The 25,564-nt window shown below is 41.7% G+C and overlaps 1 protein-coding gene across 8 annotated transcripts in view; it reads left to right on the top strand.

The window, feature by feature from the left end:
* Positions 1-25,564, top strand: part of JADE3 (jade family PHD finger 3) — a 134,393-nt gene that overhangs the window by 104,498 nt on the left and 4,331 nt on the right. For all 8 annotated transcript variants that reach the window (XM_047714986.1, XM_047714984.1, XM_047714991.1 and 5 more), the window contains 6 exons: positions 884-1,074; positions 4,081-4,292; positions 9,366-9,533; positions 12,327-12,443; positions 22,896-23,366; positions 24,791-24,908. In XM_047714986.1, the coding sequence (XP_047570942.1) occupies positions 884-1,074; positions 4,081-4,292; positions 9,366-9,533; positions 12,327-12,443; positions 22,896-23,366; positions 24,791-24,908 (1,277 nt within the window). The remainder of the gene's footprint in view (positions 1-883; positions 1,075-4,080; positions 4,293-9,365; positions 9,534-12,326; positions 12,444-22,895; positions 23,367-24,790; positions 24,909-25,564) is intronic.

Genomic DNA, 25,564 nt, shown 5'->3' with positions numbered 1-25,564 from the left:
CAATAACATTATTGAACATCTGTTTTTTACTATATGCTAAGCACTTTATGTATTTTGTGCAATTGTAATTGCACAAAACCCTATAGGTTTGATACTATTTTATAATAATATATGACTATTGGGGGGCCTGGGTGGCTCAGTGGGTTAAGCCGCTGCCTTCGGCTCAGGTCATGATCCCAGGGTCCTGGGATCGAGCCCCGCATCGGGCTCTCTGCTCAGCAGGAAGCCTGCTTCCCCCTTTCTCTCTGCCTGCCTCTCTGCCTACTTGTGATCTCTCTCTGTCAAATAAATAAATAAAATCTTTAAAAAAATATATATGACTATTGTCCTTACTTTTTAGCTAGGAAAACTGAACCTTATAGAAATGAAGTAGTTCCCCAAGATCACTATGTGAGTAAGTGGCAGAAAAAACAGGCTTGTGTGAGTCTATAGCCTGTACTCTTTACCACCATCCAGTATTGCTCCGTGGCAGAAACTCACGGGTTTAGCTGAAGTATATCTTTGGTATGGAATCTGGCCATGGCATTGTGCTGGTACCATCTCTTCCTCAGTTTCCCCTTCTAACCAAATGTGGTGGCTATTGCCCCAAGAACACACATTGCAACATTTTATTAGAATGAATGGTACTAAGGACCCAGCAGCAATGAGGGTGAATGAAACGTTACATTAGCAGCGGACTATTCACAGCAGATGAAAAAACTGAATTTATAGAACCATTTACTTTCCAGAAAGGGATCTGCCATACCTCTCAGTTGGCAGAGCAGCGACCTCCCCGCCCCCCATGGAAGAAAAGGAGAGCATTCAGCTCCACTGTGTCCCACCCAGTCAGTGCCTAGAATCTGTCATTTGTTGACTTATCAGTATCTTTCTTTCACTTTTCTAGGGTTGTAGCCGAGAAGGTAAAGGACGTTCTGTATATGCGGCCCCGGAAGTACATCCACTGCTCCAGCTCGGAAACCACAGAACCTGGTTACATCAACATCATGGAACTGGCGGCATCTGTGTGTCGCTATGACCTAGACGACATGGACATCTTCTGGCTTCAGGAACTCAATGAAGATCTCGCAGAAATGGGTGAGTTGTTTTCCCTCAAGTAAGTTGTTCCTTGACTTGCCTCGTGATTTTTTTAAGGTGTCAGGACCATTTAACTTGCTTTCATCCTGTGGCCTCTTTTCTTTTCTGGCCTTTTTGTTTATTTTTCTCATTGATCTTACCTTAATGAGGCATTTCTTGAAATGCATAAATATATTGAAATAGAGCAGTAACATTTAAATCTGACCTTTTCTTTCCTTGTCCATGGTGAATAGCACAGATCAGGAGTGGTATGTAGGTTTCGTAAGATTGTTTTCCAGTTCCAATTGTGAGAGTGGTCATGGCTGATTGGACTGCTGGTTAAGGAGGATTCTGAAGCTGGTTCCTGGCTCAGCCCCCAAAAAACACTCTGATCAGTGGGCAGGGGCAGGGGCAGCAGCACCTCTGCCATCTCTGCCAGCTGGAGAGAAGCTCTAACTTCAGCAGGAGGCAGCAGCATGCACCTGACAGGTCAATGTGACCAGCGTGCCTTCATGCGAGACTTATAATTTTCCTGTGGGAAGAATGGTAGGCTTAGGGCAAAACATCCCCAGAGCAGTTCTTAGCTGCCTCACTACCTTTAGTAAGTTCTGAAGTTGTCATGCAGTTCTCAAAGACTTAAATTAAGCAGAGGCAAGCAAACAAAAAAATCCTGAAAGTAAACATAATAACAGTTGTAAAGTAAGTGTATGCCCTACAGCACCATACCGGTGATGCTGGGAGATGCTAGGCTGAAAGAAAACACATTTTATTCTTACACATCACTCTTTGACAAGACTTCAATCTGAGCAGTGGTTGGACCTATGGAACTGTGGGTGGTTTTTAAGTCTCCATATGAGATTTGCAGAAGCACACAATTGATTTCCTTTTTGTTTGAATCACATTTGTACATTGTTAGTACAGGGATCGGTGGTTTTACTCTGCTTCCCTCCCTCCCTTTTTTTTCCTTTCTTTCTTTTGAGGTTGGCATCTGAATGCCTATGGATAAAAACATAAAATTGTATTAAATCCAGTTTAGTGTGATTGTGGTAATTATACTAGTGGTACTAGTATAACCAGTACTTGTTGTTTTTTAAACCTTACTGTTTTATGTCTTCTCTTACTCTGCCTTCTAAGAGGAGAGAAGAGATGTCAGCTTAGGGTACAAACCACAAAGGAAGAGAATAAAAGACTGACAGAGGAGGGAAATCAGAGTATGAGAGCAGAATCCAGTGGATTGATGGCTCAGTGTGCCATTGTGTTTGTGAACCGTATGGTGTCTGTGTACATTATGATCATTACAGGGCTGCCTTCAATGCGACACCACCTTACAGTGAGGTCCCTTTGGTATTTTGCAGTTAATCCCCTTTGAAGGATTTTTTGTAATCAGCTTTTTAAATTTTAGAATAGTTATAGATTTACAGAGAAGTGTACATTTAATACAGTTGCCATATGCCCCTCACAGTTTCAGTTTCCCCTAATGTTAATAACATCTCACTTGACCATAGTACTTGACCTTTTCCTATTCCAGGATGCCATCCAGGACACCACACTGCATTTAGGCTTAGAAGAGTTTAAAAAGAGGATTGCTTTACTTCAAGTTTTACTCTTTAGAGTAAATGATATTATAGTAAGTCTTCTAAGAGCTTAAGATAAACTTCTAAAAACAACATTAAATTACGCCTTTTTTTTTGGTTCAGATTAAGGAATTTTAAAAATTGAGTGCTTATTACTACATACTGGTCACTAAACTAAGCAGTGCACAAATATTACCTCATCTCATCCTCACAAGAAATCAGGGAGTTTGTATTACGGTCCTTATTTTATAGATAATGAAACTAAGCCCTAAAGAGGATAAATAACTTGTCAAGGTTTATATAACCAATATGGGGTCAAGTTGGAATTTGAATCTAAGTGCTCTAACCAAACACTGTCCTCCTCCACTCCAGAAAAAAAAGTGTGTAATTTGTCTTGGCTGGAAAAATAAAACATACTACCTGCGTAGTTTTTGCTTTCATAACTATATACGACACTAAAATGGTAGTTTATATGGAATTCCAGAATTTCTTCATGTATCTTATATAACAAATGAAGTGGAATATTTGGGTGAATTTGTTTTGGATCATTTTGAGAATTATTCCTGAGTTTACAAGCTGTTAAAAAATATATATATATACATATGTATATATACACACACACACGTACATATACACACACACACACGTGTGTGTGTGTGTGTATTCTCACAGAATCATTAAAAAAATATGTTTAGTTGTTGCCTGTATCCACCATATAAATCTTTTAGTTGGGTTTATTAAGTTTGTAAGACTAAGAAAAATTAAAAGTATAGAAGGAAAGGGAATCAAGAGGCAAAAAAAGGTAATTTTAGAATTTGCAGTTAGACTTTTGTGGATGCTAATATATTTCTCTTATATACAGTTGCCATTGGAAAATATTATTAGATATTTTTAGAAGTCATGTTTAAAAAACAAAATATTTCATATGTATAATGACATACACAATACCTAGAATTTTCTTTTATAACTTAATACCTTTTTGTATAAAAATTTCCTCATATATTCATTAGATGTGCTCATTGGAACTATTATGCTAAGAATGAATTACTATTTATGTCCAGATAGTTATGTGATCCTAATTATCTTCTATAAATTAAAGTGTTTAAAATTATGAAGCTGTGAAAGTTCACCCTCAGTGAGAGTAAGAGAGAACAGAGATGTAGGAGGGGGACTGATTGGGATGTAGACAGAAAATTGAAAGGGTCAGAAATACATCTTACATGAAATGTGGTAAAATGTACTTCTCCTTTCATGTGTCAGACACTAATATGTGATGATAAGTAAATATTAGAATAGCTCTAGTAAAAGATTCTTTGAAATCCACTTGTTTTAGATCAGAGAACAGATGGTTTTATCTTTTAGAATCCCTCCATCCCTGCACCGGGCTCATAGTAGGTGATTTGGGATTGACAGCTGACTGATGGGTTGATTGATTGTTTGTATTTCCGTGCAGGTTGTGGGCCAGTTGATGAGAATCTTATGGAAAAGACAGTAGAAGTCCTGGAACGCCATTGCCATGAAAATATGAACCATGCTATTGAGACAGAGGAAGGGCTAGGCATAGAATATGATGAAGATGTGATCTGTGATGTGTGCCGGTCTCCAGACAGTGAAGAAGGGAATGATATGGTGTTCTGTGATAAGTGTAACATCTGTGTGCATCAGGTTAGTGAGAGTGGAGACCACCACCCCCCCACGGTCAGCCTTTCTGAAGCTCAGTGATGGTCTCCAGCACCCATATCTGGGTAGCAATTTGCATTTAATAAGGGTGAAAATAAAGATTTGGCCTGGCCGTTCTTCAGTAATTCCTTTAGAAACAATACTAATGATCCCCAAGGTGACTTACTTTACTAACTTTAACTCAGATGGTAAACCCAGATCTTTATTATATCCCTTCATACGTTTGCCATTGAGTTTGCCTTGTTCAAGACTTTCATCATCCCCTGGGGAGTCTCCTTGTTGCCTGCCTGGGAGTCTCTCCTTCGCCTTGGAGTCCCTGTTACATCATCAGGTTACACTCCTGGTTCCTAACCTTGGTGAGATCATACTTCCTCCAGGTAGAAATCCAGACTCTCTATCCCAGCCCTTTCCAGTCCTACCCATATATAACTCCGAGGAAGCAGAGTCCACTATGCTTTTAAAGATCATGTAATTTTAGGGCTGTAAAAGACCATCCCACTCCTCAGTTCTACAGATAAAACCAGAAAAGATGAAATGTCTTTACCCAAGCGCTTACAGCTACTTATTTGTCATCCTTTCCACCATAGTGCCTTTTTAATTGATGATGATGATGTTGATGATTTCAACGTTCTTTTCAGCTCTTTCCTTTTCTTCCCCTCATAAGCCCTATGCTCCAGCAAAATAAGTTTACTTAAGGGGGCAGTGATGACTATTCCTGACACTGTCCTGTCTCCGTGTTTTGACCACACTCCAATTTAAAATGTTTTCTTCCACCTTCAGCTATAAAAAAATCTACAGGACTTCCAGGATTTGATTTAAATCTTTTCTTGAACTCCCCTAAGTAATTTTTCACTCTCCTGAACCTGTTTTGTGTTTCATTTATCTTATTAATTTATCTAGCAAATAGGTATGCAACACCATCTACCATCCCATGTGCCAGGACTATGCCACATGCTGAAGACACAGTCAGTGACGAAGAGGCAGACATGATCTTTGCCCTCGGGGTCATCAGAGTCTGGTATAGGGGCTACAAGGATATACTGCCCAGTTAGCACAGTATGCTGGGTGTTTTCATAGCTAGAAGTCCATGCTGCTGTGAAAGTGCATGGGACGGATGGGGATCAGGGACAACTTCTAAGTGGCATCCAAGCTGAATCTAAATGCCGCAAAGAGCAGCAGGGTATGTTCAGGCAGAGAAGAGGACAATTCAGGCAGGTAGTGAGAGTAGGCACAGTGTATCAGAGGGAACTCTGGAGCTGTTCAGAGCTGCAGAAGGGAGTGGGGTAGAGTAGAGGAGGGTGGACAGTGAGGGTAGAGAGGGACACAGGAGCCACAGGTGACGGGCCTTCACTGACAGACTAAGGAACTTCGGCTTTGTCCTGTCAACCCTGAAGGCTGTGAGTTGTATTTTAGAAAGATCATTCTGGCCAGAAATTGACTAAAATGATTAGGTAATGCAGTGGAGCACTGGGCTGGCTCAGTCAGTGGTGCACGTGACTCTTGATCTTGGGGTCATGAATTTGAGCCCCATGTTGGGCCTAGAGATTACTTAAAATTTTTTTTAATAAATAAAATGATTAGGTAACACAGGAGATTGAAAAAAAACAGGGCTTACGACTTTATTTAAATCACCTGGGCCACCCAACCTAAACCTCAGTAAGGTACTCAAAATTATTCTGTAACCAATTGGATCTTCTTCGTTTTGCTTGTTTCCTTTAAAAAAGAGTGAACTTCAAAATTTTCTCTTCACTCTATCAGTTATTGGCATTTATGTCACATCTTTAGCAAGACAGGAAATTTTGTGTTAGTATGAACTTAAATATTTGATAATATGGGTCCACAGTCCTTCCTCTACAATTCCAAAAATTTCAGAAGCTCTGAAAACTGCAAGGTTTTGCTTCAGTCTGGCACCAAAACTGATTAGGGACAATACTAGAACTCACCCAATACGAGGCTCCTTATAGTCTTTATGCCATTTTGTATAAATGCTTATATAGTTTGCTAGAGAAATGTAATGTATTTGATAATGTGGTACTGTCCTTGGTCCCATTGAGGTCTAGGTAATATACCACATATGTATTCACTACTTTCCTAAGATCTGAGCAATTCTGAATTTCCTTATGTTTCTCATCCTAGGGTTTTCAGATAAATGATTGTAGCCTTGAAGGGAAAATAGTACAAAGGTCATCTGTATATATTTTTAGTAGCTGTTCTTCACAGTTGGAACCAAATATTAAGGAATTATTTTTCAGATTCCTTGACTAAAAAAATGAAATGTAGCTTAATAATTCTCCTCAAAGAGTATTTGTTTTGAAAACATATCCAGTAATGACTATAAATGACGTGCTTTCCTCACATAGAAAGTGATGACAGTAACCCCTGACCAGGCCTTGCAGAATGTAAGCTGGTATGTATTATGGCTGAATGTTGGTGCCACATAAAGTTTCATATAAAAGAGATTCTTCTTGCAAAGTGAGTACATTCACTTGACTTCTAACGTGATACTTAGGTTAGAGCTCCCTCTGATGGCTGAAAAGTGACTTAAAATGATTTGGAGGATTTGGTTTACTCCTTAACAGAATCGGGAACGTACTGACATCTCTATTTATTAAACATAACTTTACTTCCTTACTGTCACCACATTATGTCAAATGTTTGTTCCTCTGTGACTATAACACATTTGTTTCAGTACTTTAGAAGAGAGGTTTACATCGTTAGACTTGAGATTTTAAGATTAAAAATGCGAAAATTGGGAGCCTTCTAAATCCCTTTGTAGGTTCCATTTTTGGTTCTTAGCCCAGGTATTGAACACTCAAACTGAGGCCTAAATTAATTTGTCTGAAGGTACATGCTCATAGTTTTTTATATCTGTCATATATGTTTGGCACTGAGTTTATTAACCCCCTGGAATTATATATTTGCTGGGTGTTTTCGTAGATATATATATATATATCTGTGCATTTGTGGAATTTTCTCAAGAGCCCGCAGCCCTCATCATGTTGTGGTCGAGAAGAAATTGAGAACCACTGCTATGAATTACTAGCTTCTATGAGCCTATGACCGTGAATAAGTCCACATAAGGGCTCAGTAGATTATTTTCTGCCCCATGGAAGGGCCAGGAGATAAACGGTATTCCTAGAACCACTTTTTTTTTTTCTTCTGCTGGTCTGAAAGAGGTTCTGTTTTAGGAGGAAGCTTGCTTTCGTTTCCTAGCAAACTTTCTGGACCTCAGAGAAAGAAAACTTTGGGGGTCAGGAACCTTACAGAATGACGCCCTGCTGTTGTAAGAGCGGCCTGGTCGGAGTTCAGCTTCAGTTCTTGACCTAAATTAATCTGTTCTACCAAACCGCCTATTTGATCTCAGCATAGAAAGCATTCCAGATAAACTGATGGTAAATGACCTCCCCTCAGTGACCTTACAGTCTTACTGAAGAGATGAAATGTAACAGCTAAAGTCGAGAAGAGTACATGTTGCCAACCACGGACCTGGTGAGGGGGAAGCCATGCTGAGTAGAGGGCAGGGGTCAAGAAGTGGTGCAGACACACACGGCTCGGTGAGGAGCGTCAGGCTTTAGATCAGAAGCCAGCAGACTTTTTCTTTGAAGGGCCAAATAGTAAATATTTTAGACTTTGAGAGCCACATACAGTCTCTGTTACATATTCTTTTTTTTAAACATCACTCTAAAAATATGAAAGCCATTCTTAGCTTGTTAGCCTTCCAAAACAGGCCTCAAGCAGTAGTTTGCCAGCCTGTGGTTTAGACAAGGGTGAGGGTGAGAACAGAAGGAATTTCTAGAGGGTTTGTTGCTGTGCAGTGGAATAAAATCTTTGTTTTAGTAAGAAGAACATGGCAGCCAAATAGGAGGAGGATTGAAGGTGTGAAAGGGGCAGGAGAGAATTTAGGAATAAATCAATCCAGGCATAACACAATAAGGACTTGGATGGATGGAGCAGGTGTGGTGGGGATGGAGAGGAAGGTCAGAGCCCAAGGGCCACTCTGTAGGGAGGACTAGCATGCCTCAGGGGTGGTAGACAAAGGGAAGTAGATAATGTGAGTACAGGAATTTTGGATCTGGAAGCTGGGAAGCATGGTGGTGATTTGGATAGTTTGAAAAAGGCGCCAGTTCAGGGGTAACATGTTGGAACATAGTAACTGTTGGAACATGAATCCAAGCTGTGGGTGAACCTCCTGGGGTAGGCACAGATTTTGAAGCTGCCTTGATGAATTAGTCAGTGGTGGAAAGTATACCAGGCGACATGGGGAGCCAGGTAGTCCCCAGGTTTAGTCCTTAATGATGAGAGTAGAATAGTAAGGAGGAGAAAGTTGGGCAAGATTGGAGGTAGTGAAAAGGAAGTCTAGAATGTTTCCCAAACTAATGTCCCTTCCCCCAGCAATTCATTTAGTTGTCTAACTTCATTCCATAAAGGATTTGAAGCAGCTCCCAGAGCTCATTATGGAGTATTTTGATTAGTCTAATATTCTATTCAATTCAGGATTCATTCACAAGTCCCTTTTTTTTCAACCCAAGCAAGTAATTGCTGTGATTTGCTGAGTGCTTTTTATGCGCCAGACTCTATTAAGCTCTTTAAACGTTAGCTCATTTGCTGCTCAGAAGTTTCCTTCTGTTTCCTTCTTAACACTTTTTTCTTGATTACAACAGTGCATGACTTGTAGAAGTTATTCAGTAAGTATATGACAGACTAAATATAATATATAATCATTGAAGAAACTTTAGAAAACAGAGGCAAAAAAGAAAGAAAGAATGTAATCCCCAAACTCAGATAACAGTTGGGCCAGCCTTTGTATATATTTCCTTCTAGTCTTATTCTTTTGTCCTTAAAAAGTCAGTTTTCATAAACAGACATGCTGATCTTAGAACAGATGCCACCTTTTTTTTGAGTGTTTTAAAATTACAAAATCCTAGATATGAGCTTGTTGGGCCTTATTTGCCTCTTTCTCCTAAAAGCAGAGGGTACTCTGTCACTGTGTACCAGAGCAGACATCAGTCTTGGTGAGAAGATGCTAACCATGCTTCCCCCTCCTCCTCGTGCCTCCAGGCCTGCTATGGCATCCTCAAGGTCCCAGAAGGCAGCTGGCTGTGTCGTTCCTGCGTCCTGGGCATTCATCCGCAATGTCTGTTATGTCCAAAGAAAGGTGGGGCCATGAAAACTACCAGGACAGGGACTAAATGGGCTCATGTCAGCTGTGCCCTGTGGATTCCAGAGGTAAGAACTCATCCAGGCCTGTGAGCCCATTTGCTCCAAGGGGGCCCCTGTTTCTCCCCAACATTCAGACCTGCTGGGGCTCCATGGAGATGCTTCATGCCTGCCCATGTTTCTGAGGTGATAGTGCTTTCACTTGTGCTCCCTCACATCCTTCTCAGATGTAAGTGAGCAGGTAAGCCCGTGCCAGTTAACATATAGGTGCGGAGACCAGTGCTACTGGATAAATTCGTATGAGAAGAGAGGCACGAAAGACCAGGATGTGAGCAGATTTTTTTCAAGGTGAAACTTACCTTCTTTTTTAAAAGATTTTATTTATTCATTTGAGAGAGGGAGGAGCAGAGGCAGAGGGAGAAGCAGGCTCCGCACTGTGCTGGGAGCTCGATGCAGGACTCGATTCCAGGAGCCTGGGATCATGACCTGAGCTAAAGGCAGATGCTTAACTGACTGAGCCACCCAGGCGCCCAAGGCAAAACTTACCTTAAAATACCAAATACAGTGTCTGGTTTCATGAATTTTTACACCTATCTGTAACCACAACCCAGACCAAGACTTGGAACACCCCCAAAAGTAGACACAGAACAACCCAAAAGATTCCCTCATACCCACTTTTCAGTCCCTATCTGGGTCCCTATTTACCATTGCAGTTGCTATCACTATAGATTAGTTAGTCTGTTTTTTAATTTCATATAAATGAAGTCATACAGTATGCACTGTTTTCTGTCTGCCTAGCACTCCATGTTGTAGTGTGTATCAACACTCACTCATTTCTGTTTTTGAGTAGTGTGCTGTTATATGGATATACCAGGATTTATTTATCCATTCTCCTTTGATGGGCATTTCAGTTGTTTCCAGTTTCAGGCTATTCCAAATTAGGCTAGCAATAGCTCTTTCACCCACTGCGATGGTTGCCCTTTGATTTTTTTTTTTTTTAATTTTTTTAAATTTTTTTAAATTTCTTTTCAGTGTTCTGGTATTCATTGTTTATGCACCACACCCAGCACTCCATGCAATACGTGCCCTCCTTAATACCCACCACCTGGCTCACCCAACCTCCCATCCCCCGCCCCTTCAAAACCCTCACATTGTTTCTCAGATTCCACAGTGTCTCATGGTTCGTCTCCCCCTCCAGTTTTCCCCAGCTCACTTCTATCCATTTCCCTGCATCCTCCGTATTGTTCCTTATACTCCACAAGTAAGCAAAACCATATGCCCTTTGATTTTTGAAGCTCTTTTTAGAGCTTGGACTCAATGTTTGTCTAAGAGCCTCTTTATTCAGAATTCCATCGCTCATTATTTAATCTGGTCCTTCAGTTGCTGTTATCTTATAAGGGGCTCTGTGCACACTCAGTTGATTAAAGAGGGCTTCCAAACGTTACTTGTCCTTACTTCTTATGGCTGTCTTTTTTCTTTAAATCGGCTTGAACATCCCACTCACATCCTCTTTCCCCAACCCCTATCTAAGCCAGCAAATTTGTTGGGCAGTTTAATTGCAGGGCAAGAGAGACTTCAGAATTCAGCTCATGGGAGAGCTGATGATACCGTATTGATAATTCATCCCCCTTTTAAAACTTCCCTGGCTTTATTCTTGTTAATGGCAGTTCCAGGGGAGTTAACTACTAAGAGTCAAGCTCAAGCACACAGAGTTAAACTGTCCACAATAAATACTATTGTATTCTTACGGATAGAGAAGTGTTTTTAAAAATAATTTGAGCAGTGGTTTCTTTTTTGTACAAGATTGTCCAGCTTATAGACTGACATGAACTCTTGGGTTTCTGGCCTGAGAGTGATTTTCTACAGCAAATGCCCCAGCTATAGAGCAGTCTCTCTCAGCATAATGAGTTTAGAACATGACTCCTGAAGAGGCCTTAGATAAAAGAAGCTTTCTTATCTATTGACTTTGTCTTAGGGTTTTTAGTACCTTTGGGGTTGCTCAAGATTGCTGTGATCTTTCTACTGTTGGTTTCTTGATGTGGGTAGAACTTGTACTAGTTTAACTAGCTTTATTCAGCAGTCTTTCTCTCTTTGTTAAAGTTGTGGCTCTCTTAGAAACTCCTGTACACATTTGTAAGTGGGGGGACACTTTTTACCAGAAGTTGCCTAACCCCTTATTTTCCTATGGAAAGAAAAAAAAAAAAAGTTTTCCATCTTCTTTTAAAAGCCTGCCTTTCCTTTTAGTTCTCTCCCAAAGTCTGATTTCACTTTGAAGCTACTTTGGCTGAAAGAGTAGAGCAAACTGATAACAGTTACATGATTTAAAAGGCTGTGGTTTGAAAATGTTATCATCCTCATCCTTCCTACTTATGTGCTCCAACCTCTTCATTGTCCAGATTGCTGCTACTTTCCAACAATGTCACGCTTCTTTGTAAACTGAAAGGATTGTCACTGCGTGTTTTTTATCCTTAGTCGATTAAAGGACCAAACAAGGCATGTTGCAACATCTCTAACATATAATAGACGCTAGATTTTGTGAATGTTAATTCCTTTCCTTGGTGGCTTTCTTTGGTTCCCAAGTAAAGTGTAGATATCTTGGATTCATTAATGTATCCATTCTCCGTCTCCACTCCTGCCCTCTCATTCTGTATATGAATCATTTATATTACTGGAAATGATCAAAGGCCTGAGCAGTGGCTAGAGACAGGTTTTATTTATTCTTGGTTCCATAGTAACCTTCAGAGATGTGGCTTACCTCATTGTTTTGATGTTCTGAGCTTCATGTAATATCATTTGTGGTTTGCGAATGGTACTTCTGGAATGTCTTGGTGACTCTACCTTATGGTGGTGTTTCATTTGTAGGTCAGCATTGCTTGTCCTGAGAGGATGGAACCAATCACAAAGGTCTCCCACATCCCACCCAGTCGATGGGCCTTAGTCTGCAACCTGTGCAAGTTGAAGACAGGGGCTTGTATTCAGGTAAGTCACCAAGAGAAGTGGTGGGGTGGGCTCCCACTGAATTGGCCAGACTCAAACTCCCAGTGCTAGTTGCCTCTTAACCGGAAGTTTACTCGGGAAGCTTCCCACTCATTCCTAGGTCTCTGCCATTGTACAGACCATTCCTGAAGCCATTTTTTTTAGACATTGCCTCTGGATGCTTCAGCATAGGCCTTTCGTCCACAGTGGTAGTTAATCTGGGTCCTTTGCTGATGAATTAGGTGAGTTCTGAAGCTAGATGATACCATCTTGGTTAGAAACAAGCCATAACTAAAACAACCAGGCCCACGTTCCTGTGAAGCTCACCCACTAACTATGGATAGACTCAGGTTTCAGGATGATTTAAGCAATGACTCTGTTGCTGGACTAAGTACAGCTCATTTTGGTAGGGAAAGATGTAGCTAAATGTATAAATCCTGGTAGATAGGTTTGAAAGTCGTTCTCACAGACACACTTGTTGTATATGGTAGTGCAAGTAAAGTTTTCTGAGACATCTTGGGTACAGGAATTCAGCTGCATGAAGTGAAAGTAGTAGCTCCCGTACCCAACGGCAGCGGTTGGGGGATGGTGGATGAGACTGGGAGAGGCCAGTTACCTCTGGCAAAGGCAGAAGGGTTGACCCTTCTACTCTCCAGGCCTCCTGCATAGGAGGAGCTACAGGTTGGTTAGAATTAGGTTTGCCTGCTAAGGTTCTTCACAGAAAACGAGCCATGTGATGTCATCGCTTAGGGACATCTCTGGATGTTTCCTGAGGTTTCTTGCTGTCTGGCTCATCTTGTAGATTTCTTGCTACAGACCTGGGATCAACCACTCCTCCAAGTAAACATGGTTTTTTCGCTGAGAAATGGTACTTAAAGAATACAATCTGGACCCCAAAGACCATTTTAATTTTTTAAATTCATTTTTTACATCTGACAGAATTAGATACTTTGTCCTGCCTTTTTTTTTTTTTTTTACTTTTTTTTTCCTATTGATATTATTTAAGCACAGCAGTTACGAAGGAAAAAAATTTAAGGGAACACTAATCCCACAGGATCTTAACACATTGCCTGTATAGGTTTCCCTGAGTTCTATCCTGGTTGCTCCTCATATGTGAGCCTCTTGGGGACCAAGGTTGTGTCATTTTTCCTTGGATTTCCCCTACCACAAAGGGGAATGCCTGCCCATTTTCAGTGCTCAATTAATGTTTATTAAATAAATACATCCATATTTAATTATATCATAGATTTGTTTATAATATTTATTCTCCCCACTAAGAAAAGGAAATATTTTCCATGTTTTTATAATTATTAGCCATTTAAAAAATTGTTTTAAGTTATCTCTGTACCCAGTGTAGGGCTCAAACTCATGACCCCAAGATCAAGGGTCTTATGTTCCACCGGCTGAGTCAGCCAGGCGCCCCATTATTAGCCATTTTATAACAGCACATTGAACTTACATCCTCTGATTTACTTACTTTCATTATCGTAGTACCTTCATTTTTCTCCCTATCTTTTCTGTTTTAAAGGATGATTTTTTTAGACAAGTTAATAAATGGCAGCATGACTGTGGTAAAAGAAAACACTAGCCTTGACCTTAGCAGACTCGAGTTTGCATTACAGCCCCACGTTACCACATTCTGCCACACTGTCTGAGTTATTTATCTGAGATTTATCTTCCTTAGTAGACTCTAAGCTCAGATTGTTTCATCCTTAGATCCCCCACACCCCTGACATGGCGAACAGACAGTAAATAGTAGATTGATGGATGGACAGACAGATGATTGGAGGAAGCATTCTGGAGTAGGATTTTCATCTGCAGGTCAATGGCTCCTACTTTTATTACTTAGAGTATAGAGTCTGCATTTTTAAAGATCTTACCAAATTAAGACTCTTAAATGTTTTATTATAAAGAATTACATACATTCAACAAATATTTGAGTGCCTGGTTGTGTGCCAGGCACTGTTCTAGACACTTGGGATTTATCACGAAGCCAACAAAGAACCTTGTGCCACGTAACTTGGGTTTGAGTTGGGAGAAGTAGAGAACAAGGAATAGATACTAAATGGTGCATGAGAAAATGGGAAGTGCTATAGGAAGGAAAAACGTGGAGTATGGTCAGTAGATGGGGAGTAGTGTGGGTCAGGCGGAGTGCTTTACAGGTTTAAATAGAGTGGTCAGAGTAGTACTCGTGGTAGAGGAGATATTTGAGGAAGGACTTGAAAGTAAGAGAAAACAATGCAGATATTTTGGGTAAAAAATATTCCTGGCAGAGAGATCAGCCAATGATCAGAGATAGGAGTGTGTCTGGCCTGTTTGAGTGACAGAAAGAGGCCAGTGAGTGAGGCTAGAGTGGAGTGTGTGAGAAGAGACTATCAAGAGAGATCATATGGGAACTTGACTGGTTAAGGCAGGGGTTGGCGGGTTTTTTTTCTGTAAACGGCCAGCAAATAAATATTTTAGGCTTTGCAGGTCATACATTCTGTGATACGACCACTCACCTCTGCCTTGAGCACAGAGACAGCCACAGGCAGTACTTAAGCAAATGGACGTGGCTGTATTCCAGTTAAACGTTACGGACTCTAAAATGCCGATTTGTTAGTTCACGTGTCATGAAGTATTCTTTTTATTTTTTACATCATTTAAAAATGTAAAAAGAGCCTTAGTTCCCATTCTGAGCTCTTGGGCCACACAAAGACAGCTGCTGCATTTGCTCTGCGGGCCATAGTCTGCCAGCCCCTGGTGTGGGGCTTCCAGCGTCCTTATGAGAGCTTTTGTTTTTACTCTCAGTTTAAGGGGGAGCCACTGACGGGCTTTGAGTAGGCAAGTGACATGATTTGACTTGTGTTTGTAAGAGAATCACTCTTTAGAATGATATGATGTCTAATCGCTTCAAAATCATCTGGGGGCAAGCTACTATAGGGGTTAAAGATAAAACAAGATTGGTCATACATTAATTACTATTGAAGCTGGCTGATTGCTATATGGGGGTCATGATTAGTATTCTCTGTGCTGTTATATAGGGTTTTTGGTTTGCTTTTTAAAAGATTATATTTATTTCTTTGACACACAGAGAGAGAGTGCAAGTAGGCAGAGTGGCAGGCAGAGGGAGAGGGAGAATCAGGCTCTCTGCTGAGCAGGGAGCCCAACATGGGGCCTGATCCCAGGAACCTGGGACCATGACCCTAGCCAAAGGTAGCTGTTTAACCAACTGAGCCACCCAGGTGCCCCTGTTATATAGGTTTTTAAATTTCCATGGTAAATGATTAAAATAAAAAATAAGCCTTGGCCGCTGTATTTAGAATAGATTGGGGGGGTTAGAAATAGGAAAAGCAGCTAGGAGGCTATTCTAGTAATCCTTGAGAGAGGGTGGTGGCTTTGACTAGAATAGTAGCTCTGAAGATAGTGAAAAGTGATTAGATTCTGGATGAATCTTGAAGGTAGAGCCAACAGGATTGACTGTGAATCAGATATGAGGTGTGAGAGAAAGATAGGTGTTGGGGATGCCTCCAGGTTTGGGACCCAAATAGTGGGAAGGATGAAGGTGCCATAAACCAAATAGAGAACTCTGCAGAAGAACAGATTTGGGGGAAGAGCTGATGAGTTCAGTTTTAGACATTTAAGTTTGAGATGTCTATTTGACATCCTAGTGGAAATGTCAAGCTGGCAGCTATCTGTGTGAGTTTGGAGTCTGGGAGAAGCTCCGGACTGCAGACACGCATTTGGGAGCCACTGGCCTAGAGATGGCTTTAGCCTGGACTGGGTAGGATCACCGAGTGAGTGAATGTAGGTAGAACAGTACCGAGCAGTAGGCCTGGAAGCACTGCAGCGTGACGAAGTCCAGTAGAACAGGAAGAAGCAGCAAGAGGAGACCATGAGGAAGCCAGGAGGAAAACTGAGAGTGTGTAGCAGCTTAGAACTCAAGAGAAGAGATCATTTCAAAGAGAAGGAAAAGATCAGTGGTGTACAGATGCCACTGAGGATGAGGAGGAGAGACTAAGCCCTGAATTGAGCAGTGTGGTTATTGGTCATTGGGAGGAACCATTTAGGTGCACTAGTGATGGCAAAAGCTGCATGGCCAGTGGTCAGGACGAAGAAGGGAGTAAGAACAGTTCAGAAAAGTGAAGTAAAGAGGTCTTTGTCTTCAAGATGGTGGAAATACCAAATATGCATGTACACTTGTTAGCATGTAGAACGTCGCAGTATGCATGAAAGGGAGTGACCCGATGGAAAGGAAACACTGCTGGAGTGAGGTTTTCAGGAGGTGGGAGAGGGTGGGTGAAGCGCACGGTGAGGCAGTGGCCAGGACAGGAGCCCCGAAGGCAGAGTACAGGTGCAGTGTTAGGCACACGTGCTGGTGCGGACCCGCAGAGGTGCTCTTTCGATTGTTTTCGGTTCCTCGGTGAGGTAGGAAGCAGGACCATCAGCTGAGAGGGAGGCCCAGAGGTCTGAGGAGAGGCGAGGGACCATTTCGTGGTTTGAGGAGGTGCAGTGCGAGTGCCAGGCTGTATTGAAGACCCTCCCCGTCGGGTGAAGGGGGAATGAACGTCAGGTGACCTTCTGAAGTGTGTGATTCTTTTCTCACCTACCTTCTACTTATACTAATAGAGTGGCATTTGTTTTCCATGGTTGATACCTAGTTTTCCTGTGGGAAAACAGACCCAAACCTTTTTCTTCCTTTTAAACTACCACAAAGGAAAGTTAATTCCAAACTCATTAGTAATTTGACATCTTTTTCCCTCTATGTGAATCAAAAACATAGTAAACAAATAAAGTAATTCAGTAGGGGTCAAGTTTTATTAGCATCATTGTTCTTGGGGGTTTATTTTAAGTCTTTGTGGTTAGTAACATATTTGGGGTATTTTGTTTTATTGAGTCTTTATGGATCTCTTAACTATTTGTGAATTGTGTTTATTATTCCTGTTTCCCAGAAGTGGGAATACTTGTATCTGTCTTCTTTTGATTTGGGGACATTTGCTGGGGAAAGATAGAATCCAGAGCTGGTGGGTTTGGGGTCTAAACACAGCCAGTGTCTACATCTTCCATATCTGGGAGCTAGAACCTTTTTCCTGAGCGTGAAGTCTTCCGATAATCCTGAACTAGATCATAAAGACTGGGTTCAAATGAGATGCCCCAGACAGCTCTGGATTTTGCCTAGACTTTGGCCGCAGTCCCTCTAACTGTTAGCCTTCCAGAATTCCTGTAGGGTCCTTATATGTCTTATGTTCAGGCTGCACTCAACCTAGGTCTAGAGGCTTTAGGTTTTCCTTGAGAAGAAAGAAAGAACACTGGTTAAGAATGTGAGCTTTGAGGGCGCCTGGGTGGCTCAGTGGATTGGGCCTCTGCCTTTGGTTCAGGTCATGATCCCAGTGTCCTGGGATCGAGCCCCACGTCGGGCTCTCTGCTCAGCGGGGAGCCTGCTTCCTCCTCTCTCTGCCTGCCTCTCTGCCTGCTTATGATCTCTGTCTGTCAGATAAATAAATAAAATCTTTAAAAAAAATTTAATGTGGTAAAGGGCTTGGCACAGTGCCTAACACTGAGTAAATACTCAGTAAATGTTAGCAGTAATAGTAGTTGTACTTGTTTTAAATTATTCATATTATTATTCCTTGGAGTCTGTTGGACTTTGCTGATGGAAAGCTGTAGCACTCATCCAGCCAAACTGAGTAGAATCATCAAATATTTGGAAGTAGATAAGTGTCCCTTTTGAAAGTAGAGGGATGTGGGCATATTTGAAGTTACATGCAAGTAGATTGAAGTCAGGGTAAATCAGTGGGCTGCTATGAGTTTACTGTTAGGCTAATAGAAGTTTGATGATGAGGAAATTGAACTTCTTTAAAAACAAATGAAAATCTTCAACAAGTGGCAAAATGCAAGTATGCCTACCAGTGACTGTGCTTAATATTTTTCATATATTCCAAATTTTGTCAGTACAGATTGTTCTGGTTCTAAGGCATTTCTGGTCCCTGCATTCAGGAGTTTGTAGTCTATTAAGGGAGGCTGGATATAAACCTGGGAAAAGTTAAATAACACTGAAGTGACATCTGCCCTCCAACCTTGCAGACCCTTAGGAATGAGAGGTCAGAAAGGCTGGTGGCCACTGTGGGTGCTGGAGTTTAAGTATACAATGGCTGGAGTAGGTTTTGTAGGCTGCTTGAACCATTTGTGACATTGTGTCAGTGACAGAGTTTTGAGAAAATTGCTATGATACCACCCAGTTGTCTGTTTACAGATTATTTGGGATTAAAGACAACCAAATGGACACTGTCCTGCAGTGGGACAGGAACTGCTGAGGACATGTGCACCAGGTCCTTGCTGTTCCAGGCATGTGCCATTCCCTTTTGAGGAGGACACACTATTTGGGGGGGGGAATGACAAAATATCTCTTAATTCCTTTCTTTTCTCTAATTTCTGAAGAATATATAGAATATTATTCTTTCTCCCCCCTCCTTTAAAAGTAAATAAATAAATAAACCACAGTGAAATACCGCTTCATACTCACTAGGGTGATAATAATCAAAAAGGCTGGCAATAACAATTATTGGCGAGAATGTGGAGGAATCAGAACCCTTGTGCTTTGCTGGTGGAAATGTAAAACATGCAGGCACTGTAGAAACCAGGTAGACAATTCCTCAACCGGTTAGATGTAGAATCACCATATGGCCCAGCAACTGCACTTCAAAGTATACACCTGCAGTTTGCGAGGTGTCCAGGACTATGCTTGGGTTCAATAATTCACTAGAAGGACTCACAGAACTCAGAAAAGCCATTGTACTCGTGGTATGGTTTATTACAGTCAAAGGATGCAGATTAAAAATAGCAAAGGGGAGAGGCACATAGGGCAGGGTCCAGGAGGGACCAGGCATGGAGCTTCCAGTTGTCCTCCCCAAGCGGAGTCTTGTGGACACTGTTTATTTCTCCCACCAACGATGTGTGATAATACACAGAGTATTGCCAAACAAGGAAGCTCAGCTAGGGTCTTAGCATTCAGAAATTTTATCAGGAGTTGGTGGCTTAGACACAGTTGACCACCCTCATGGCTAACTATAGTTTCCAGTTCCTCCAGAGGTCAGGCTGATCCCATGTGACCCAAAGCCTCCACCATAAATCACATTGTTTAGCATAGACTATCTGACATGGCCAAGGACCCCAGATAAACAAAGACCCTCTTATCAGTCAGGACATTCCAGAGGCTTAAAGGTTACCTCTTAGGAGCTTGGGGGCACAGGGCCAACCTTTCTTTGGGCAAGGTTAATCCCTTAATGCCCCTTACCCAAGAGAAATGAAAACATATGTCCACACAAAAACTTGTACACAATGCTCATGGCAGCATTATTTCATAATAGCCAAAAAGTGGAAACAACTCAAATGTCCATCAAGTGATGAATGGATAAACAAATGTGGTATATCCATACAGTGGAACGTTGTTTAGCACATTTTTAGAAGAAGGAAATTCTGACATGTGCTGCAACATGGTTGGACCTTGAGAACATCCTGAGTGAAAAAAAACAGACAAACATGCCACATGTTGTATGATTTCTCCTATATGAAATGTCCAGAATAGACACATCTACAGAAACACAGAAGTTAAATTAGTGGTTGCTTGACACTGGGATTGGAAACAGCAAGTGACTACAGGTAGGCAGGAGATTTCTCTTTTGGGGTGATGAAATGTACTGGAATTATGTACTGGTGATGGTTGCAAAACTCTGTAAACATACTAAAACTGTTGAAATGTATACTTAAAATTGGTGACTTTTATGGCACATAAACTATATCTCAATAAACCTCTTATTGTTTTTAAAGATTTTATTCATTTGACAGACAGAGATCACAAGTAGGCAGAGAGGCAGGCAGAGAAGGTGGGGGAAGCAGGCTCCCTGCTGAGCAGAGAGCCCGATGCAGGGCTCGATCCCAGGACCCCGAGATCATGACCTGAGCTGAAGGCAAGAGGCTTAACCCACTGAGCCACCCAGGCCCCCGATAAACCTCTTATTTTAATGGGCATCATCATACCTCCTCTGTCACCTTAAGTGGTTACAGTAGAAATAAATGAGATGTATATAAAGGCATTTTGTTTACTAGAATGTTCCAAGTATATGTTTTTGGAGAAAAGTAGAGAGGTATTTGATTGGCACCAAAACTTGCATGGCATTTCTCCTTTACCATCAAAATATATAGACCTTCAGCTATAAATATCATAGAATGACCTTTTTTTGCAATTGAATGGATTTTATGGCAGAGTTTCCTAAGGCCATTCCATTTTTCGTCTAAGTACACAACTTTTATTTTTAGTAACTTATAGTTAAGTCTCTACATATGTCTATAAATTTGACCTGAGATGGTTTGGTTTTGGCTTCCATTTTTTAAAGATTTTATTTATTTGAGAGAGAGACAGAGCATGGCGGAGGGAGGAGGCAGAGGGAGAGGGAAAAGCAAACTCAACACTGAGTGAGGGAGCCCGATGCGGGGCTCAATCCCAGGACCCTGAGTTCATGATCTGAGCCGAAGGCAGATGCTTAACACCTGAGCCACCCAGGCGCCCCTAGCTTCCCTATCAGTAGTAGTTTTATGTCACACATTCATCCCCTTGAATAGGAAACAGCCCTTTTGCTTTCTCCTCCCATATTTTTATCAGTTACTAAACAGCAAAAGAGCATTATGCCCAACACTTTTAATCTTTTGCTAAAGAATGCCTTTTGCTATGTGTTCTCTAAATGACTGGCTAGTTTCTTAGCCAAGTGATAACAAAAGGAGCCCAAATAAAAGTGCATTTTTGGCTTTCATTATCCTCATTTTCATGAGAGTTTTTCAAATACATGGACATTTTAAGGATACAGATTTCAGTGTAAGGTAACAGACTTCTCCAGTAGAGCTGTCCAAAGCTGGGGTGGGCTGTCTCAGGAATGCAGTTTAAGTGGCTAGATTATCAGTTGCTTGAAAAGTGGAAGGAGCTGGGGGGGGGGGGGGCGGGGCACCAGAGGTAGAACTTCAGGTACTCTAGAAGGAAGGACAAGCAATAATAAATGTGAGGCTGGATAAGATAATCTTAGAATTATATTTCATCTCTGGAATTCTCTGTCCTGTAAAATTAGCCAAAATGGAATCTGTCCCCATTAAAGCTTTGGTGGTTGCCAGTGTTATCTTAGGTGTTGAATTTCTCCATCTATTATAAGGAGACCTGTCAGGGTTTGCATTTTTTTAGTCTTTACTCATATCCAAGGTTATTTCCTATTTTTAGTCATCAAAAACCCAACAAATAGGCAATTGAGCAGTCTGCTGCCCAGATGCAGGCTTCCAAAAGAGTTGAGATTTGGCTTTCACCATGGGAATTCCCACTGTTTTTAGAAACAAATCCTCCACTGCTTTCCCTTCTTCCTCTGTGTAAGCATATACATGCACCCATGCATTTAAAAGTCTTTGGAAGGAAAGCTGTAGCATTGTAATCAAAACACATGGTAATTAAGACAAACTGGAACTCAGGGGTATGTCCCAAGCCAGCTTCTTCCTCCTCTGCCGCCCTGCAAATGAATCCTCAGTGCATGCTGCTTAACAGAGGTATTATGTCGATGAACAGCAGAATGTTATAAACTTAATCTCAGATTGTCTGTAGGTCTAATTTCCCATAGAACTTTCTGCAGTGATGGAAATCTGTGCTGTCCAGTATGGTTGAAATGTGGCTCATGTGACTGAAGAATTGAATTTTTAATTGTATATAATTTTAATATAAGTTTGAATAGCTACTTGTGGCTCATTGGCCACCATGTTGGACAGCACCCCTCCATAAGAACAATTTCAAGATGTTAGGCTACGTAGGTATTGGAGATCCTCTGGCCTTTTTAGAACCAGTCGATGCTCTGGCAATAGTACTGACTTTTGTTTTTTTCTTTTGTTTATTTAGAAGCTTTTCTTTTCTTTTCTTTTCTTTTCTTTTCTTTTCTTTTCTTTTCTTTTCTTTTCTTTTCTTTTCTTTTCTTTAGAAACATTTCTTGAGCACCTGCCTGTTCAAAAGTTGATGGCAATGCAAAGATGAATGTCACAGCTTCTGTCTTTAAGAGCTCTAGTCAGGGATTTTTGACCTTTACTCTACTGTAGGTACAGTGCAAAAAGTACCATTAGAGAAACACATAATAAGGGGATGTGGGGGGCACAGAGAAGGTACAGCACGACTCTTCAGAGAGGGGTCAAGGAAGACCTTTCAGAAAAATTTAGTGCTTGACTGAAATCTTAAAGGACAGTTAGAATTTTTTTTTTTTTTTGCCTCTGTTCTTTCTGTTTTCTGTACAATCAGATTTCCTGAGTTACTTGTAAAGCAACTGCATGGTCAATTTAGGACCAGTTTTCTCCCTGCCTTTGCTTTGCTTCCTGTGAGATCTCAATTGAAGCCCAGGGATATTGTGTTGCCCTCCCCCTGCACCCAGCCCTGCTGCCTTAACACATCTTTTCCTCCCACAGTGCTCTGTGAAAAGCTGCATCACTGCCTTCCATGTCACCTGTGCCTTTGAGCACAGCCTAGAGATGAAGACCATCCTAGATGAGGGGGATGAAGTGAAGTTCAAGTCCTATTGCCTCAAGCACAGCCAAAATAGGCAGAAACTCGGGGAGACCGAGTATCCCCTACACAGGTCTGCAGAGCAGAGCCAGACCAAAAGCGAGAAAACCAGCCTGCGAGCACAGAAGCTTCGGGAGCTAGAGGAGGAGTTCTATTCCCTGGTCCGCGTGGAAGATGTGGCCTCAGAGCTGGGGCTGCCCACACTAGCCGTGGACTTCATCTACAACTACTGGAAACTGAAGCGGAAAAGTAACTTCAATAAGCCATTATTTCCTCCGAAGCAGGATGAAGAAAATGGCCTGGTGCAGCCAAAAGAGGAGAGTATTCACACTCGCATGAGAATGTTTATGCATCTCCGGCAAGACCTAGAGAGGGTAAGGTGATCAGCTGTGGTTACTGTTTAGGTTTCGGTCTGCGTAGAAATGGAGGCCCTGCTTCCAGTTTTTCTCTTGTTTTCTAAAGGTCAGCTCATTTACAGTGTGGGCTTCTGTGTCCTTGCTTATCTTCTGATTGCACTGTGGCCCCAAACATGAGACTCTGTTTCAATTTTTGACAGGCGATTTCAGGAGAATTGGAAAGCCCTCACTTACATATGAACCTTATATCTGAAATAGATTCTCATTTGGCTTAGTTTTTATTCACTGTTGAGCCTAAATTGGCTCAGCTATATTTTACTGACACATGAGACTATGGGCTGCCGAAAGAATGAATTTTGTGGAGGAAAGAACTAGATCAGTTTCTCAGGCTTGGCATTGCTGACATTCTGGCTGGATGGTCCTCGTTGTGGGAGACCGTCTTTTGTCGTGGGGGATGCTGTAAGGTCCTCAGCAGCATCCCTGGCCTCCTCCCAGTAGCAGATACCCACCCCCAACCTCCCCAGCTGTAACAACCAAAAAAGGTTCCAGATTGCCAAATGCCTCTTGGGGGGTCAAAATTGCCTCTGGTTGATACTCCACACCAGATAATTCGGCTTAACTCACTTATTCAAAGATAAGTTTGGCCCTGTGTTTACCCTAGAGAATTTTATAATCAAGTATAATTATAGAGATGTCTTGTTTTTCTCACTGCTACCAGAATTTGGAAGGGACTAGATCTGGCTCACTTGGAAAATTTAACTCACACATCTATAGCACTTACTGTGTGGCAACACTGTTCTAAGCATTTCATAAATATTAACTTATTTAACCCTAACATGATGCCTGTGAAGAAAGTACTATTGTTAGCCCTATTTACAGAAGAATAAACTGGGGCACAGGGAGGAAGTTAGGGTGATTTGTCTAAGTGGGGTGGGGAGTATGGGGGTGTGAGGATTGCACCGTTGTGACTGTGGAGATTTGGCTAAGCTGGAGGTGTGAGCAAAAAAAGCCACCTTCAGTCTTCCCAGCAGACCTTTATCCTGCTGTGCTGGTTCAGCACTCGTTAGAAAATTCTGGATCCAGCATTGCCATTGTTTTATTCGAGGATCCAAAGGGAAGACTGAAATGTTAAATCCTCACCCGGTCTTCCCAGCTTGGCTGTGCTGGTAAACACTGAGCCCGTCACACCGCAGGGAGAGTAGGTTTCAGAAGGCCGCTCTGGAGCGTCTCCCTTGTGCCGCTGATTGATATGGGGCCCATGATCCCCTGACTGATGTGCTCTGTGAATTCCTGTAGACTTCTGTGTTCTGTCTTCTCTCCTCACCCACCCCCATCTGTACCCCGCTTGATTTTAGTTGTCTTCATTTTAGCTAAACAATTTATAATTGTCAGTTTTACGTAACATGACAAAAATCTCTGTCTGCTCCGGGTTGGGCTTTCAGGTCCGAAATCTGTGCTACATGATAAGCAGGCGAGAGAAGCTGAAACTATCACAGAACAAAATACAGGAACAGATCTTCGGTTTGCAAGTCCAGCTTATTAACCAGGAAATTGCTGCAGGTAACCTTATAGTAAAGATGTCCTAATATAGACTCTGGTTACATCCTATTTTAACAATTTAAAATTTTATGTCAACTGTTTTACTTAAAAATGTTTTAAAATTCTTGTTGAATATCTCATTTGCTCTAGTCCAACCCTGGTACAACATGGCCCATTTCACTGTCAGCTTACGAGGCAAGAGGTCCCAGGCGGGGTTGGGGGACTTGCAGGTCTAGGGCAGATAATCTAGGTGTGAGGGAGATATCAAGGGCCACTGGTCAAAGCCATGAAAGTATTCTATAACCATCAGATTCATTTAGAAATCACTAGGAGAGGATCTAATCCTAGTTTCCAGAAAACATTTAATTCCAAGGTTACTCGTCTTAACGATAGTCTGTTAAACCCTTAGCCAGTAGTTAGGAGATCTGGGTTCTGTCTCTAATTTGCGATTATTTGTGGATTACCCCCTGTAAAGTAAGAACTGAGCTAGAGAGTAGAGCGGTCAGCAAGACCGAGTCCCTGCCTGTAGGATATGCTGCCCACTTGGTGAGAGAAACAGTGCCCTAAGCATGGGGAGCTTGGCTGCAATGACAGTCATGTTCGGTGACATTTGTAACTTCCCGGTACTACCGTCATTTAATACAGAGGTTGGTGGCAGAGCCTGGCCAACCAGGAGT

The sequence above is a fragment of the Lutra lutra genome, chromosome X (genome assembly GCF_902655055.1).
Source record: "Lutra lutra chromosome X, mLutLut1.2, whole genome shotgun sequence".
Taxonomy (NCBI): domain Eukaryota; kingdom Metazoa; phylum Chordata; class Mammalia; order Carnivora; family Mustelidae; genus Lutra; species Lutra lutra.
This window is presented reverse-complemented; position numbering and strand designations above follow the sequence as displayed.